Source organism: Lampetra planeri, chromosome 5 (assembly GCF_965212315.1).
Source record: "Lampetra planeri chromosome 5, kcLamPlan1.2.h2, whole genome shotgun sequence".
NCBI classification, from domain to species: domain Eukaryota; kingdom Metazoa; phylum Chordata; class Hyperoartia; order Petromyzontiformes; family Petromyzontidae; genus Lampetra; species Lampetra planeri.
Window position 1 is genome coordinate 3,227,570 of NC_136111.1, and position 18,091 is coordinate 3,245,660.

The 18,091-nt window shown below is 54.6% G+C and overlaps 1 protein-coding gene across 3 annotated transcripts in view; it reads left to right on the forward strand.

The window, feature by feature from the left end:
• Positions 1 to 18,072, forward strand: part of LOC144718673 (ubiquitin carboxyl-terminal hydrolase 25-like) — a 30,857-nt gene extending 12,785 nt beyond the window's left edge. For all 3 annotated transcript variants that reach the window (XM_078594105.1, XM_078594106.1, XM_078594107.1), the window contains exons 10-26: positions 599 to 750; positions 909 to 1,036; positions 1,732 to 1,827; positions 2,119 to 2,832; positions 3,250 to 3,998; positions 5,242 to 5,312; positions 5,885 to 6,221; positions 6,685 to 7,113; positions 7,628 to 7,764; positions 8,371 to 8,457; positions 8,781 to 8,876; positions 9,301 to 9,551; positions 10,070 to 10,148; positions 11,164 to 11,243; positions 12,161 to 12,284; positions 12,786 to 13,026; positions 13,294 to 18,072. In XM_078594105.1, coding sequence (XP_078450231.1) covers positions 599 to 750; positions 909 to 1,036; positions 1,732 to 1,827; positions 2,119 to 2,832; positions 3,250 to 3,998; positions 5,242 to 5,312; positions 5,885 to 6,221; positions 6,685 to 7,113; positions 7,628 to 7,764; positions 8,371 to 8,457; positions 8,781 to 8,876; positions 9,301 to 9,551; positions 10,070 to 10,148; positions 11,164 to 11,243; positions 12,161 to 12,284; positions 12,786 to 13,026; positions 13,294 to 13,553 — 4,031 coding nt within the window. In that variant the 3' untranslated portion in view covers positions 13,554 to 18,072. The remainder of the gene's footprint in view (positions 1 to 598; positions 751 to 908; positions 1,037 to 1,731; positions 1,828 to 2,118; positions 2,833 to 3,249; positions 3,999 to 5,241; positions 5,313 to 5,884; positions 6,222 to 6,684; positions 7,114 to 7,627; positions 7,765 to 8,370; positions 8,458 to 8,780; positions 8,877 to 9,300; positions 9,552 to 10,069; positions 10,149 to 11,163; positions 11,244 to 12,160; positions 12,285 to 12,785; positions 13,027 to 13,293) is intronic.
• Positions 18,073 to 18,091: the final 19 nt, after the last annotated feature.

The window sequence follows — 18,091 nt, forward strand, 5'->3', positions numbered from 1 at the left end:
CCTGCTTTTCCTCTCACACTACAGCTCATCCTCAGTCATGATATCCTTGTAGCTTTATCACGAACCCGACCTCTAATCCAACATCTATTCTTACCTTATCATTGCCCCAACCCCCGACCCTACCCTGATAGTTTCACCTGCGTGTTTTCGTGTGCGACCGTGCCCATTCCTGCATGTGTGCGCCTTCCTGTGTGTACCTGTGTGGCTATACCTGTCTGGCTATACCTGTCTGTGTGCCTATGCCTGTTTGTGCGTGTGTGAGTGTGCGTTTGTATGTATGTTTGGGAGCGGTAGTGTAGCGGTTAGTGCACTGCGCTACGAACCCGGCGAACCGAGTTCGATTCCCGCTCACGGCCAACACCAGTGTCAATTATTTGAACCGGTCCTAGGCCTCCCCTAGGTCGACTCAGCCTCAAATGAGTACCTGGTTGCTGGGAGACAAAGGCGGGTGGGCTTGGTGCTGGCCACCCACCCCCTCGTGTGCCGTGCTGTCTTTCATAGGTGCTCCCAAACAGCAATTGCTCCAAAACTGTTAAAGGTTATATATATATTTATATGGGGGAGGGGGCGATCTTTATCCATGTGTGTGTGTGTTTAGGGAAGCGGTTTGCGGTGCTCGAGGGCTTCGGACCGCTGCCCGTGCGTGTGTCGGGGTTCCACGACCTCCACGAGTGCCTGGAGCACGCCACCATGGCTGGCGACATCGAGCAGCAGCAGCAGCCGCCTGCTTGCGCCTCCTCTGGGCAAGAGGTACTGGCATCGCGTCTGTTGGTTCCCGTGTGACGACGGTGACGTGTGATGGTACCCACGTGGTGGGGAAGCGTGTGATGGTGTTTGGTGATACTCCGTGCGTCCGTGGTCTCTGTGCGACCGTGATCTCCGTGTGACTGCGATCTCTGCGTGTGTAGCTGTGGTTCTCGGAGCTGCCCCCTGTGCTCACACTCGAGTTGTCTCGATTTCGCTTCAACACGGAGGTTGGACGCCCGGAGAAAATCCACTCCCGACTCGAGTTCCCCGACACCATCTACATGGACCGGTAGCAACACACGAAGAAGCACAGACACGCGAGCTCCGACTCGGAGCACTGAGCGTAACACACAGCACATTGCTAGGCCATATACTTGCACACTAAGTTACTGACTCGCACCGAGTCCTGACACACACCAGCCAACACACACCCTTACCCGGAGTCTCACCAGGTTGCGCAGTGTAGCACACTAACCACTGCACTACCGCTCTCCGTTGACAAACACACACACACCCCCTACTGCAGGCTCACCAAGAAGCAGCCTAACACAGCTATCACCACACACCCTAACATACATCTTAACACATACTCTTACCCACCAACAACAGACAACGACCAGTACACATCAACACGTGCGCACTTATCCATGTCTACAAACACCCCAATGCCCATCTACCCACATCTACGCTGGGTTTCACCGATGCCTCATCACACACCACGTTGTTAATCACGGTGGTGTTGATACTGATGGTAACCGTTGCGGTGATGTTTGAAATTGTAGGATGTCGACAATGGGGGTCCGTGATGGTGTTGATGGTGACTGTGCGTTGGTGTTGATGTTCCGTTTGTTGACAATCGGGGGGTGGTGATGTTGATGATGATGTCGGGCATGGTTATAATGGGAGATGGTGCTGGTATTGATGGTGGCGATGTTGATAATGTAGGGTATGGTGACGATGGTAGTGATGGTGATGATGATGTAGGTACATGGAGAGTAACAAGGAGGTGACAAGGATCAAGAGGGATGAGATCCGGCGCTTGAGCGAGCAGCAGAGCCACCTCCAGCAAACCCTAGCACGGTAACAGCCTCACCCCCCACTTCTCCCCATTTAGCATTTATTGGCTGATTACTGTTCCTCTTCTGCTGGCCCACGCTGCCCTGCTGGGTGGCACCAGAGCTTCATGGCCACGTGCCAATAGCAGTTGGAATCGGGCCAAACACAGGTGTTTTGTAATGGTCATATATGCACACACATACATTCCCAGTGACTTGATGTGCATTCTTGTCTCATTGTTGTAATGTGTCTCACATTCCCTTGTTTTGGTTCGTCTTTGTCCCCCCGTGTCTCTGTGTTTCCGTGGGTGTCCAGATATCAGAACTATGGGTCCGGTCCTCAGAGGTACCCGTTGGTTGATATCCTCTCCTGCGCCCTGCAGTTTGCATCCACACCTCCTGTTACTCTCTTGCTCCCTCCTACATCCTTAGCCAATCACAAGGGTCCATCGTCCGCTGCGAAGTCACCTTGCACGCTCTCGACCAATCACGTCACTACATCTCCCACCGTCTCATCCTCTCAATTAGTCTCGACCAATAACATCGCTCTGTTTCCCATTGCCGAGTCCACTGCAATACCATCAACCAATCACGTTGTTTCATCTCCCGCAGCCTCGCCTATCCCTGTACTTTCAACTAATCACAGTGATCCGTCTTCCACTGTGCCGCCCACTCCTATGCAGTCAACCAATCGCATTGTTTCATCTCCTACCTCCTTACCTATACCTGTACCTTTAACCAATCACGTTGCGCCATCTTGTGCGACCACTCCCACCCCCACGCCATCAATGAATCACACAGCTCCATCTCCTGCGGTCTTGCCCATTCACATAGCCTCGGCCAATCACGTTGCTCCGCCCAGTGTTGTGAAGTCACCGGCCGAGCGGGCCTTGTTAGTGGATGACACCGGCCCCGTGTTGATTAATGGGGTCGCCGAACTGGGAGTGGCTCTACCCCCTCCTGATGAGTCATCGAAACAGCCGAAGGCAGAGGCGCTGGATATCAACGGCGATTTATCCGAGAGCGAGAGGTGATGTCGCTCACACGCTCACACATTTACACACACACACGCACACACACGCCCACTAGTGCATCAATGCCCACTGCATGATGGTGATGATGGAGATACTGATTGGTGGTGATGGTCATGTCGATGATGTTGGTATTGGTGATGGTGGTGAGTGTAATGGTGTTGGTTATTGTAATGAGGATGATGTCGATGATGGTGGTGGTGATGTTGATGGAGATGCTGATGGTGCTTGATAATGTAATGACGCTGGTGATGTTGATGGTGATGATGATCATGGCGGTGATTTTAATGGCGATGCTGACGCTGCTCGTTAGTGTAATGACGCTTTGCGATGATGACGTTGATGGTGATGATAATGAGCACGGCGGCGATGCTGATGGAGATGCTGACGGTGCTGGGTGATGCTGGTCGTTTCAGCACAGCTGCTCCGGGCTGCGTTGTCGCTGATGATGAAGTTCACCAACAGCGGCAGCAGCCGCAGCCGCAGCCACCTTCTGCAGCAGCCACCGTGGCTTGCGCAGCACCCGAACCGCACCACACGCAAGAACGCCACGGCGCCCGGTCGCGACAGGAGGTCCCGGCGCAGCAGAAGTCCGGCGAGCAAAATCGGACCGGCGATCCACCACCACCCGGGACCGAACAACGGACAGCCGACTCGCAACAGGCCAGTGTGCCGCATCAAGGCAGCCTGCAGCAGGAGGCAATGCAGGTGGACACACTGCAGGAGAACGTGCAGCAGGGAGAAGAGGAAGGGAGCCAGCAAAAAGACGTCACGCAGCAGCAGGAGTTGGCACACGGGGAGAGTAACCGGCAGACGGAGACGCAGCAGCGTTTCGACCTGCAGCCGGAGGCAAACCAAGTGAGCTTGCCGCAGGACACGCAGCAGCAGCAGCACCGAGGAAACGTGCAGCAGGAGCATGTGCAACAGGGTAACCCACAGCAAGGAAACTTTCAGCAGGAGAACTCGGAGGAGTGTAAGGAGCAACAGGAAGGCTCGACACAGCAGTGTGACGTACAGCGGGTGCAGGCGGTCGAGGCGCGGCAGGAGGGGGGGCGCCTGGAGTGGCACGGTTGCCCGGCGCCACAGGCGGTGACGGCGCTGGAGCTGGAGACGATGAGGGCCGTGCTGAGCCGCTGGAACAGCCAAGTGCAGAGGGAGCTGCAGGGTGAGGGCGCATGCACGCACCCACACACCCACCCACCCACACACCCACCCACACACCCACCCACCTACCCACACACTCACGCACCTTCCCACCCACCCATGCACCTACCCACCCACGCACCCACCCACCCACGCACCCACCCACCTGCCCACCCACGCACACACCTATCCACGCACTCACACACACACCCACACATCTACCCACTTACCAATGCATCCACTCACCCACGCACGCACCCTCCCACGCACCTTCTCACACACCCACCTGCCCACGCACACACACGCGCCCACCCACGCACCCGCCCACGCTCCCACCCACTCACGCACCCACCCACGTACCCACCCACGTACCCACCCACGTACCCACCCACGTACCCACCCATGCACCCACCCACTCACACACCCACCCCACGCACGCACTCACCCACACACGCACCCTTGCAAGCACGTGCACTTAGCAACCCATTTAAATCACAAGACAGTTGCCCGGATTCAAACCCAGGCACGAAGCGATACTGGCTCAGCGCTTTGACCCCCTGAGCTGCCTGGCCACCTCTATGCCGAGGCTGTTAAATGCAGCCGTGCACTTGGAACGCCGCTTCGCACGCGGCCTACATGGGAGAGCGTGCACACACGGCTGTGAGGCGCACGCCGAGTGACGTCTTTACCCCCCTTCTTCTTGGCTCACTTGGGCTCGCTCCATCTTCCTAAATCCCCTTGCTTCCTCACCCTGGCTATGTATTTGTCCCAGCCGCCTCTTTCCTCCCCTCTCTCCTCCCAGCCATCTCCATGTCTCTCTCTTCCTTCTCGACTCCTACTCTTGCTTCTCCGTGTTAACCCCTTTCCCGTTCCGAGGCGTCTGCAAGTTGCAGGGTGGGTCCCGTTGTTTTAAAAGACATTGTCCTCACCACAGAGTACTGTAGCGACACGACCGCAGTCGATGATGGCTGGCCACAAACTGTGCCAGACGCCCTCCCGCATGGCCTTGTGGGAGTCTCGGTACCGATTGAGATATTTTATTTTGAGATTTTCTTCCGGTTTCGTTTTGGTTATGTACACGCACGTCATCGGAACGGGAAAGGGTTACTTGCTCTCTTTCTCCTTCCGTTTAATTTTGTTGTCGCACTCATATTCCACTCTGTTCCTTTGTGTCTTTTGTCCTCTCTGGTTCCCTCACCCACTCCCCGTCTGCCTCCGTCTGCACCGCTTTGTCTCTGTGTCCCTGTCTATTTATTTTTCACCAGATCTTCAGGACAGCATCTGTCGAATCAAAAGAACCATCGACTTAATGTACACGGACAAGACCTTTAGACAGGTACACACACACATGCATATGCACTCGAGTGTCAATTTATTTTGTTTAACCAGGAGAAACTCAAGGCCACCGGGATGGTCTCATTTGCGGGAAGGATGTCGGTCACAAAATTACAGGAAGAAATCGGAAACAAAACCACTGTCACATGAGGAATCAGAAACGGTTGCAAACACAAATCAAAGTTAAATCAAAGCCAGGTATTAAATTCCTTACAGCGCAAATGGGATTGGTTAGATCACCTCCAGATTGATCACAGCACAAATTACAAAACTAAACATGAAGCCGATATCGGGTGACTATAGTACTAATATGTAAACAGAGAAGGATGTATGGCGACAGCCATGTTATTCTTGCTGTTTGCATCTGTGTGCTTGTGTGCGTGTGTGCGATGGGGGAGAACGGCAGTACGGTGTTTTGTTGACCACCCACCCCATCGTGTGCTGTGTCGGCCTTCATAGGCTGCTCGCTAACAGCACTTTCCCCGACCATCGGTTAAGGCTATACGGGGGATCGTTGTCTTTGTACCTGTGTGTGCGCGCGTGTGTTGTGGCACCGCCCCAATCCGTGCGCAGCTCCCATACCGGCTGCACGCCGTGCTGGTGCACGACGGGCAGGCCATGGCGGGACACTACTGGGCGTACGTCCGCGAGCACGCACGTCTGCCCGCCGCCAGCACCAGCAGCAGCAGCAGCACCACCAATGGCAACAGCGCAAGCTCCAACAGCAACAGCGTTGGTGCGAGTGAGGAGAGCTCAGGCTCCGGCTCCTGCTGGCGCAAGTTTAACGACGTGCGCGTGAGCCGCGCCTCCTGGGCCGAGCTGGTGCGCGACTCGTACGGAGGGGGCGCGCGCAGCGCCAGCGCGTACTGCCTGGTGTACGTGAACGCCCGTGCGCACGAATTCACTACCGGTACGTGACCACGCACAAAGACAAAGAACCCCCATATAACTCTCACCGAACTGTTGGAGCAAGTGCTGATAGCGACATATGAAGGTCGGCGCTTCGCACGAAGGGGTGGGTGCCCAACACCCACGCCCAGTCTCCTTTGTTTCCCAAGTGACGATTTTTACACGAGTAGACGTAGGGGAGGCCCCAGGACCGCTTCAGATATTGGTCACCGATGAGCGGGAATCGAATTCGATCCATCGGGTTCGTAGCCCAGCACGTTAACCACTACACTACTGCTCCCCACAAATGCACACACACACACAAAGCCTGAACAGACTGTTGGGGCAAGTACTGTTAGCGAGCACCTATGAAGGCCGGCACGCTCACACAGACGAGCACACGCACGTAATGATAACTCGACGCACTCGCGCGAGGCTCTGTCATGTGTGTGTTTTTGAATATATACGTTTGCGTGCATACGTAGAGCTGGCGGGCGAGGCCGTGGGCGACCTCTCCTCCCTGTCGCCCGCCCTGCGCGACCTCGTCGCCAAAGACAACCACCGCTTCCTGTCGGAGATGGCGGCGCGGGGCAACGGGCCGGAGCGGCCCGCAGAGCCTGACGGGGGGGACACGCGGGAGCCCGGGCAGCGCGCGGAGCCGCGCGAACACGAGCAGGAGGAGCGCCGGCACGAGCAAGTGCCCGCGCGGGCGGGCCTGCCGCCGGCGGCGGCACCACCACGCGAGGGCGAGGGGGCCTCGCGTGAGCAGGAGCGGGCGGACAAGCACTCGCAGACGAACTCGCTCGAGCAGGAAGCGGAGCCGACGCGCGAGCACGTGAACGGACGCGCGCGTGCGGGCGAGCGAGAGGAGACGCGCGAGCGCGAGGGGCGCGCAACGGACGTCGCATCGATCAGTGAGTTACGCGCGCGTGCGCGAGAGTGATCGTGCGCGTGGTTGGGTGTGGCGGGCCGACCTTGATAGGTGCTGCTCGCGAAAAACACTTGCCTTGACAGTCTGTTCAGGCAACATAGGGGGATCTTTGTTTTTCTGTGCGCGTGGGAAGCAGGAGTGTTGTTGTGGTTTGCGCCACTCTGCTACGAACCCGGCGAGTTTGATTCCAGCTCACAGCCAATAACGATGGAGAATATTTTAAACAGTCCTGGGCCCTCCCCTCGGTTGACTCCGTAGCTGAAGTGGTGTGTACATGGGCTACGTACTGAGTCACCATGTGCCCACAGGGACAGCTGCCACCGGGGGTGCCCTTACAAATGTTTGATATGAGATGTGATATAAAGCGCTCTGAGCTATCCCAGTGAACAGGAGGGCGCTCTTATCAGATTATAACCATGATTCTTTATTGCTCTCAACAAGGGCTATTGCCCCAACACTATTCCTGTCACAGTATCATTTTTTTTTCTTTCTGGGAGGCGAGACCCAGAGGCATGGCAGTGAGGCGGACGGATCTGCGTCTCTGCCTGGCCGTGAAGTGACTCCAGCCCCGTCACCGTCACCTTCAGGCGCGGAGGAGTACATGAAAGTAGGCCCGGACACGCCGACGGAAAAGGCAAGTGTTTATCATCATCATCATCGTCGTCATCTCTGGGATTATCATCGTCGTCGTTATTATCATCCAAGTGATTATAGTCATCATCATCATCATCATCACGATATTTCGTAATTTATTTCACTTTTCGCTATCTTGTGCCAATATGCTCAAGTAGTGCATATCTCTCTGACACCAATCTCGTATGTCTGCATCAGGCCATTCTCTGTTAGGTCTTCCTCTCTGTCCTGTTCCTTCCATTTTTCCGAACAACACATTTCATTTTCCTGTTAAAGTTCATCCTACATATATGTCCGAATAGTGCCAGTTTCCCTCCCATCGCTGCCTGCATCATCATGTCTTCTCCTACGTGCAATCTTTTTCTTACCTCTACGTTGGTCACTCTTTGGGTCCGGCTCAGATGCGGTTATCCTTCTTCATTATCATCACCATCGTCGTCATTCCGGTGTGGTGGAGCCCGGCGGTGACGCATCACGACACCGCACGCCGTTCACCTCTTCAGCGATTGACCCCTCTGCTGCGCCCGTCTCGTCCGTGTGCCCGTGTGCGTGTGTGTGTGCGTGTGCCCGTGTGTGCCCGTGTGTGTGTGTGCGTGTGTGCCTGCAGCCCAGGGTGGAGCGCGTCGTCGAGGTCTCCATCCCGGACGTGGGGACCATCGTCGTCCAGGCGGAGGAGCATGGCTACAACGACGAGGTGAGGGGGGGGGGGCGCGAGATGCGGGGGACACGCGCAAGGTGAACAGGGGAGATAAATAGGACGCACGGGGAGGTGAGGGAGACACTCGGACACAGGAAGACGGCGGTGAGACAAATGGGACTTGGCGTGCGGTGCGCATGAAGCATCACCACTGGGGGACAAAGGCGGCCAGGCTTCGTGCTGTGCACAGCACCCATTCATGCGCTCTGCTGGCATTAACAGGACCACTAGCCCCAAACATCACGAGCCCCACACGTCGCTAGCCCCACACGTCGCTGACCACACGGTGGATGTTTGTGCGTGCGTGCGTGCGTGTGCAGGTGATGCTGACGCCGGCCATGCAAGGCGTGCTCATGGCGGTCGCTCGAGCCCGGCTCGTGCGCGAGGCTCAGGGGCCCGAGGCCACCCTCATCGAGGTAACTGTCGCCGCGGTAACCGGCCGCTCTGAGAGCTGCCGTTACCATGGAGACACGGCGTTGACATCCTGGGTTAATTTGTTGGGTTGCCGCTTCCCTGGAAGCTTGAACCGGGGCCTCGTGTGTCGCGCGTTTGTGTGTGGTCCACACGATGTATTTATTGGTCGGCACAATGCGTGTATACACGGCCAGTTGGACAATAATCGATGACAAAGAGCTTCGTAGCTCATCGGATTTCTCCAGAATTAAATGAAGATTCTGTGATGGTAGCACACCCGCAGATAACTTGAATCTCTCTGTGCGGACCTTGTTTACCCTCCTCGTGCGCCTTGGTAAGCATACTCCGGTCTCCTCTCACATTGCACCGTCCGCGTGCCTCTGTCCCCCCACCCACCACCCCCCAACCCCCCCACCCTGCGTGCAGGCGTTCCGCGTAGAGTACGCGCGCCTGAGAGCCCTGGCGCAGGAGTCGTACCCGGACGCGTCCTCGCCCGCGTCGCCCCCCCTGGCGCCCGCGGGCACGTCGGGGGCGGCGGCGGCGATGGCGTGGCGCGGCCGTGAGGAGCGGCTGGAGCACGTCGTCATCTACCTCTTCCAGAACGAGGCTCCCAACCGCGTGGTGGAGCGCGCTCTGCTCGAGCAGTTCGCCGACCGGAACTTGAGCTACGACGAGCAGTGAGGCCCTAGTGCACCGATTCCCTGGTCCCACTCGACTGATTTACCGATTCCCTGGTCCCACTCGCCTGTCTCCTGAAACAGTCCCAAGCCACTGGTCCTGAACACCCGTTTTCCTGGAACAGAGCACCAATTCACCGATCCCCAACCCCAGTTTCCTAGACACTGATCTTGAATATAATGTTCATGGAACAGTCGTAAGCCACTGATCTTGATTACCCAGTTATCCGATTGTATTCGTAGTCACAGCTCGGCTCTGACGTGGCCTCTAACGCTCAGAGGCTTGAACTGCTCGGTTTGCTTTCAAAGGAGAATGAGTGGCTCAGACGTGGCTCGGCTCAGGGCTTAGCTCAATTGAAATCCTGAACATGGCTGGGGCCGTCCTCAGAGCCGGCTCAAGTAAAGCGTCGGGTTTGAGACGGCTCAAATGAGCCAAGCCTGAGCTGAGTCGTGACCTAGAATACGAGTCTAGAATTCGGTATTGTGAATGCAAAATGTGCGTGTGTCTTTCTCACTAGGCTCATTAAGATAATGAAGGTTGCTCAGGCGAAATTGCAAGAAATCAGTCCTGAGGATATGGATCCAGCTGAGTACCAGGTGTGTGATCCACCATCTCCAGCACACACACAACCCTCAAGAAACCCGCATGTACAGGTAGTCCTCTGCTTACGATGAGAAGCGTTACGACGACCCCATCGTAAGTCAAAAATATCGTAAGTCGAAGATGGCCTAGCCTACACCGGAGTCTTAGAGAATGGTGATAATTTAGCAAAACAGAGAAATTTACAGTACCGTACTGTATAAGCTATATACTGTATGTATTTATTAATTACAATACTGTATTGCTAACACCGAGACAACTTAACTCCGTCGACCGCTTATGAGAGTGAGAGGCATCACCACACAAGGTGGGAGAAGCGTACAGTACATCCCGGCAGCGTCCCAACGTACAGTATCGTACCTCGTACGCTGCTGCGTTTGCCTGCCGTGCGAAATTTAAAATATTTGACAATTTTGTCGTATCGCTATCGCCATCGTAAGATCGAAATATCGTAAGTCGGACCATCGTAACTCGGGGACTATCTGTGTGTGTTTAAGTAGTGTATGAGTACTCTTTGGTTCTTTCGGTAAAGTCACGTAGGTAGAAAATCATAGATCGCGACGTTTCGATCGCAACACAAGCGATCGTCATCAGGTGAGACAATTACAGCAGGAAAACTACTGAAGTGCGTGGATATATGGGGAGCGGGAATTGTTGCGGTGTAGCGCACTGCGATACGAAACCTGAGTTAGATTCCCACATGTGGCCAACACCAGTGACAATTATCTGAACCGGTCTTGGCCCTCCCCTAGGTCGACTCAGCCTCAAATGAGTACCTGGTGCGGTGTGTAAGCATTGCTACTGGGGAGGCAAAGGCAGTCGGGCGTGGTGCTGGCCACCCACCCCCTCGTGTGCCGTTCCGGCCTTCATAGGTGCTCGCTCACAACACTTGCCCCAACAGTCTGTTGAGGCTATCTTTGTCAAATGTATGGATGTGCGTATGTAATTGTAATGCACGTGTGTGTGTATGTGCTTTATCTGTATGCGTGTTTGTGTGTTTTTTCTTCATAGAAATGGCACCAGGAGTATGAGCTGTTCCGGCAAGTGTGTGTTTACCTGGTTATGGGCATCGAGAAATATCAGGAGGGCAGGTACCACACTGTGTGTGTGTGTGAGATTGAGAGTGAGTGTGGCTGTGTGATCATTGAATAGTGAACATCAGTTACCTCGGATCAGCAGTGCAGAGAACTGCCATCGTTTAGTAGCGTACAGAGAGATTGGGCTCAGGTAAACATAGAGACTGCCGGCAATTTGTTGCTACTAAGTGGCAGTGACTTCACCATAGCGCCTGTGCCAGACCAGGTGTACTTTTAGGTCACGTGAGGTGTCAAAGGCTCGCTGACAGATCACGGGACAGACCCAAGTGCCATGGGTTGACTGAGATGACTGGCAGATGCACACCACCTGTGCTCCGCACTGTGCCAACTGCTGTGTTTTATCCGCCCGACGCTCCGCTCCTTGTTGTGAGCGTCGCATCTCTGCCCTCTATTGGAGAGCAACTGCCTCCCAACTACCGAGTAGCATCTTTCACGAGCCTCCTCCATCAGCAAATCTACTTATCTCCACATCTTCCTGTACCACATCAGCTCATCTCTTCTCTAGCCCGTGCCACACCCATTTAGTCCCCCCTGGCCAAACAAAGCCTGCTTGGGCAAGCGGTGGTTGGGCGTGCAGGCTTTATTATTGAACATCAGACACACACTATGTAATGTGTAGTGCACAGGGATTCCACGGTGGTTCAATTTCAAAGTGAGGCCGGGGTTTACAAACAGCTCATCGAAGCCTCGGCCTCTAAATTAAACGCAGAGACACACGGCTTGAAGTCTTGTCTTGTGTACATGTGTGGTGTTTGATGGCGGCCGGGCGTGGTGCTGGTCACCCACCCCCTCGTGTGTCCTTCCGGCCTTCGTAAGTGCTCGCTAACAGCACTTGCCCCAACGGTCTCTTGAAGCCATGCGGGGGGATCTTTGTCTTTTGTGCGCCCGTGTGCCCTTGTGTACGCGTGCAGGTACACGGAGGCGCTGCCGTGCTTAATGCACGCGCATGCGGTGAACGAGGAGCTGCTGGCGCGCGGCCAGCGCCGGGGCGTGCGGCGCGACGTGCTGGCGCGCTACCGCAGGGTGTGCGTGCGGGTGAGGCTCCGCTCCTGGCTTGCTCACTCGCCAGCCACACCTCCACCGCTCTCACGCTCGACAACAACAACAACAAACAGCCACCATTCGCCACGAAGTGGCCAGTGACGTCACCACAATGCTTGTGCCAAGCTCGGTGCGCTTTGATGCCGTCGCTTGCAGTGCGGAAGACTCTTGCTGCCGGCAAGAGCGTCACGGGTCAGACCCAGGCATTTTGGCCAATTTGCTGCGTTTTACGTTTGTATGTTGAACTTATTTCGCACCGTATTTAGCCAACCGTGCTAATCGGAGGTTTAAGCTGCCTGGCCGCGAGCAAAGACATAGCCAGGCACGTCAAGAATGTCACTGTATTTGTGCCAGATGAGCTCTTGTTTTACCCTCACAAAGTCTTGTCTGCTCGTCAACGTCCCCCACACCGATTGGTCCGGCATCGAGTCGGTTCCAACTCTCTCCGTGCTCCCTCTTCCGCCGTCTTCCCTCTCTCTCCCCGCGCCGCCCCAGCGAGTCAACGAGGCGTGCGCGCTGACGTTCGGCACGGGGGACGTGGCCCAGGCCACGCGCTCGCTCGCCGTCATGACGGAGCTGGTGCTGCCTGCCATGGCGCTCCTGGCCCCGCTGGGCAGCTCCTGCGAGGGCGGCGACGCCGGGGACGAGGCGGCTGTGGCCAGGGAGTCCGACCTGTGCGCCGTCGAGCTGATGCGCGACCGCTGGTGCTCCTACCTCGGCCGCGACGACATGGCGTGTGAGGGACCGCACGCCACGTGCCGCGTTTAGCATGCAGCACGCCGCACAGAACAGCTCGGGTCGCAGCACACCGACCGCCCTGGCCTAACGTCTCGAACCACACGGCACTCACCGCACCACACAGTGGGCACTCTCAAAATGGCAACGATGAACTGACCGGGACGCACAACGCTGAATGAAGACACAACGCTGGCCACATTTGAGTTACTCCGCCCACACTGACCGAGCACTCCACACTGACCAGTTGACTGTCGCCCTCCCGCAGCCGAACTCCAGGAGCTGCTCACCGACTTCCTGCCGCGGCTGCTGGACTACCAGCCCGAGCCGGCTCCGCCGACACAGCTCACTCCTCCTCCCCTGCAGGGGCCGCCGCCGCCGCCGCCCTCCGAGCCCCGCAAATGCGAATCTTCCGGCGACAACTGGCGCGGCCTGCGGGCCCCGCCACGCCTCAAGGCTTACTCGCCCCACACGCTTGCCGAGAAGATGGCAGAAGTGCTCAGGGTGAATCGGCCGCGCGAGGCGTAGCGAGCGAGCGGGGCGTGGGGTTAACGGGGGCGGGGGCTGCTCACCCGCAGAACTGATTCTCAGCGCTGTTGTTTTGATGCTAGGAACTTTGCCGGCTCTTCCCGGAAATTCCGCAAATGCTTCCTTTTGCTGCGAGAGTTTTCCCAGCTTTTGGGGGAATTCCCTCGAATGTTTTCTTTGGCCCTGGAATATTTATCAGCACTTCCCAGGAACTGAGCTGCCACTTCTTGCGTTGGCAATAGAGGGATTTCTTAGTTCTCCTCGGGAATCCTGAAAATTATTCCTTCCGCTCTGAGGGATGTCACTGTTCTTCCCAGATATCGTAGAATGATTCATTTTGTCTTTGGAGGTGAAAGAGCATTCTCAGCTCTGCCTGGGAATTCTGCAGGTCCTTAAGACTCTTCTTCAGCATCAACACACACAAAACCACCATTCCTGGAAACATCCCATTTCAGAATTTGACTTGCGGATATTGGACCACGCCACTGGAACACAAAGGTCTACCCTTGTGAAGGACGCCACGGGTTCTTTAATGTCCACTTCACAGCAGGCGGTGCACTCTGGTTGATGATGATGACGATGATTGTGATAAGAATAACATGCGACGAAAATCACAGGGCAGTGATGGGTGATGGAACCGTCGACTCAGAGCAAACTGTCAAGCGTCGAGCGTGCTCAAACAACGGTCCGCCTGGCCGCCGCCATTAGTGGCGGAAGATTTTTCCACCTCTTTTCGGGAATTCCCCGTGTGTCCGTGCGTGTATCCGTGCGCGTGATCTACAAAGCGTGTGCAAAGTCTGGCTTGTGATCCCATGGGAAGTATTTTTTTTCCACAAACCCACCTCCCCTCCCACCCTTGTGAATGATGCCCTGACACCTGGGACAAGTTATGCGCTGTACGTAACCTCCGGGAAAGATCCCCGGCACGCTTGCCAAAGTCTTAGGGAAGAGCCCGTTGCTTGCCGTGTCCTCAGCAGGCTCTCCCTCGCTACATCCCGAGCCCACGTAACTGTCACGCTTGTGTTTTGCCTTGTGCTCGTCTCAAAACAACGCAGCAGCGCCGAGAACTCCTCGACTGGCCATGGTCATGAGCTTGAAACGAGGACTGCGCCGTCCGTCATCCTTGGGCCGGCGTTGATGTGAAGAAGCGATCACGCGACGTTTTAAACTTTTAAAGTGCAATTGAGGGAATGGGGGTTGCAGGGGGTGGGAAGTTAAGAGGGACGACCCCGTGTAGACACGACCACAGAGACATCGCGTTGGGCAAAGATAAGCGTTGGTTTGCGTCGGTCTCTGTCCTTGATTGTCATGGGACAGTTGATCAGCCTCTCGCACACCTTGTGTATTTGTGTTACAAGTTTTGAGCTCGGTCACAGGCGAACTGCAAGAAAGTTTGTTGACGTATTTAGTTTTGTTCTTTTGGTCGAAATTGCAGGCAGGCAAGCTGGTGGTCACCTCCCGACCGTGCGGGTCAGATAATTGAAAGACGCTCTCAATCTGAAGTGTTAGCTCCGATGCCCGAATTAACGATGCTTTGCCTGGTATCCAGATGCCACGAAGTCGGATAAAATTGGTCACAAAGTATTGAAACTGCTAAATCTTGACCCATCTCCAAAACCCAACATGTCCTTCATATCTACGTGGGCTCGTCCCTAGTACCTGTTGTTTGTGTCTCTCATCTCGCTCTCTCGTCCTGTCAGTTTTGCACCGTTTCCCTCCCATGTTTTCACCTCCCCCACACTCCACTTTAGCTTCACACTCCGGAAACGTTGCATGACAAAAGCTCTTCCCATCGGGAGTTGATGGAGCAGGCGCTTTTGTGACGCTACCACTGGTGGGGCAGAACCGTTGCTCCGGTTGCTTGCCAATGGTTAGTTTAACACGTAGTAGGCTTTCGCGACCAATATCCATAATAAAGGTTTTTTTTAGTTAGCCATGAATATAAATGTGCCGTTAAACCCACCACCACCCGACACGAACAATTAGTAAGGTTTGTCACGTAAACAGAACATGCCATTTCGTTCCTAGTTCAGGACATCTGTGTGTTGGAGAGTAAACCCACAGCATTTACAATCCGAGTTTTGTGGGTTTACTCTCCAACGCACCGTGTGCTGAGCTCGTAATGAATTGGCACGTTTTGTTTACGCGACAAAACCATTACCAGTTGGCTGTGTCGGGTGGTGGAGGGTTTAAGGACACATTTATATTGAAGCGATCTAACCCAAAAAAAAACCTCTTATGCTTGCTAATGCTCACATTGGTTTGCTGTTTGTGGAACTCGACACACGTCCCACTGCCCCCCCCCGCTCTGCTTGCCGAGTCCATGAGCGTCCGTTGTGGACGGGGGTCAATGAGTGTCTCGTGTCGTGTGAACATCACTCCCAAGAATGTGGAGAAATTTTAAATAATAATTGCACCTTACGAACTGGCACGGTTAATGCTGTCCGGGCAACATGAATTTAGATCCACCACGGGCAGCTCGCCGGCTAGTGGGAGAGAATCGGTGCAAAAGGCAATGACTAATGAGAGAGGGCGCCACTGCGGGTTATGTGAATGTTTTGATTGCGCACAGATGTCCTCCTAGTCGGGCGCGATGTGTCTGGACAATGAAGCATTTCAATTAATTCCAGATTCCCCCCCTACAGGAGTTGTGTGGTCACACGATGTTGTGGAACAACCTGGAAGTCACATCGCAGGCTTTTGACCAATCTCACACTACCACCAAACCTTGTCCTGCTGTGCGCACGAGCGGTTCGCGGCCGTGCCTATCTTGTCTGCTCAACAAGCCCCCTCGGTTGTTGAAGCAGTTCAAGCTAAGTACGTTCGTTTGGACGCTGCACCCTGCATTGCAGCAGTTGCCATTCAACGATTCGCAATCCAATGTTACGATATGGAGTCGTATCCAAATTTATTTTTGTCGTCTCGTGTGTTCCGTCTCATTTGCACCGTTAAGCCTGAAGGTCGCGTTTGCGTATCGTGCATAATGTCCAATTAATTCTGAATGCGCACAACCTTTAAGTCACGTATCTTGAAAGTAATAATTTCAGTTGGAGAATTGTTACAGGCGTACACACTTGCTATTGTGTTGCTCTGCGCTTTTGTAGTCTTCACAGGTGATGGCCTGTCATGGGAGTCACTGCGTGGAGGAGTGGGCAGGGCAGTCGCAGGAAGCAATTTTCCCTTCGTCCTCTCACCCACAAGTGGGCCTGGCAGTAAACAAGCCCCGGTCATCATGGCTTAGCGTCTAAAAATAATGCCCAACCTCCACACCGACGCAGTGTCCTGACAGAGCCAGTGTGACCCCATGTGAACCCATTGGCTGGTTTCACTTAGTTTATTTAATGCAGTAAGTAAAAAAAATGGGAAAATACAAAGAGTATTTAATGGTACTGGCTGGAGGGGTTGGCTCAACGGCCTGACATGGCCGTTGTGAACCCAAATACTGTACTTTATTTTTAAGATTGAGGAGGTGTGGTGTGATAAATCCCGCGATGCCAATCCCTGCTGTTCGAGTCTGTGGGCCTCTCGGTCGGTGAAGTGCGTTTGCTTTTGTGTTGAAGTGCATTTGTTGCCTGCATTTAAGTTTTTTTATGTTTAAAAAAAAAACAGATGAAAATAAGCTTGACTCAATTTCCCACCAGCTTTCCCTGCTACACTTTCAAAGGGTCTGATACATGAAAAATCCATGTCACAGGAAGAAAATACTATCAGCCCACAATGCTGCCGTTGTGTATGGCTCCTTAAATGACATTGGTTTAAAACCCACTTTTCCACAATTTAGTGCTTCGGAACCAATATTTACCCCCCCCCCCCCCCCAGTGGAGTGGTTCACTGCAACTGTTCTCCCGCGCTTATAGAATACCCATAACACCACTCTTCAGAACTGCAACCTAAGGTGACGGGGAAGTGTATCTAAATACGACGGGAGATCACTGGTGAAATGCCAGCACCGCAGCGGGGTAGCATGGGTCTCGCGCAGCGTCGCTTGGGCATGGAAAATCGGCGCTCCGCATCGAGGATGGACGACGGAGAAACATCCACAGCCTGCGCAGTCATTCAAGCACAGCTACCCACAACAGCCGCTCGCAAACAACCGTGATCCACGTCACATGCGCAAACCACTATATATCTGGACTCAAAAGAATCGCTTACGTGCAACAACACAGTCGCCAAGTTACTACTTGTGCGTCGCACGCAACGCACGCACAGTCGCACTTTAATACACGACCGCCAAAGCACGCGTGTACATTCTACTGAACTTACACAATGTTAATGCTGCTAGAGCGAGCGATAAGACGTACAAATGTATATTGTTACACGCAGCAAACTCTCGCCGGGGGACGGAACCGTATATTCGTCTGTCATACGAATTGTACGCACGGTACGTGCGACGTTTTCACGGCGGCGTCCGGGTGTTGTTCTCCAGTGCTGCTTTCGCTGTGTTTGACGCAGCATTGAGACTGACCCACAGTAATGGTTATGCTCCACCTGTATATCAAATAAAGACAGCGGACATTAACTGGAGAGGTTTTTGGGTG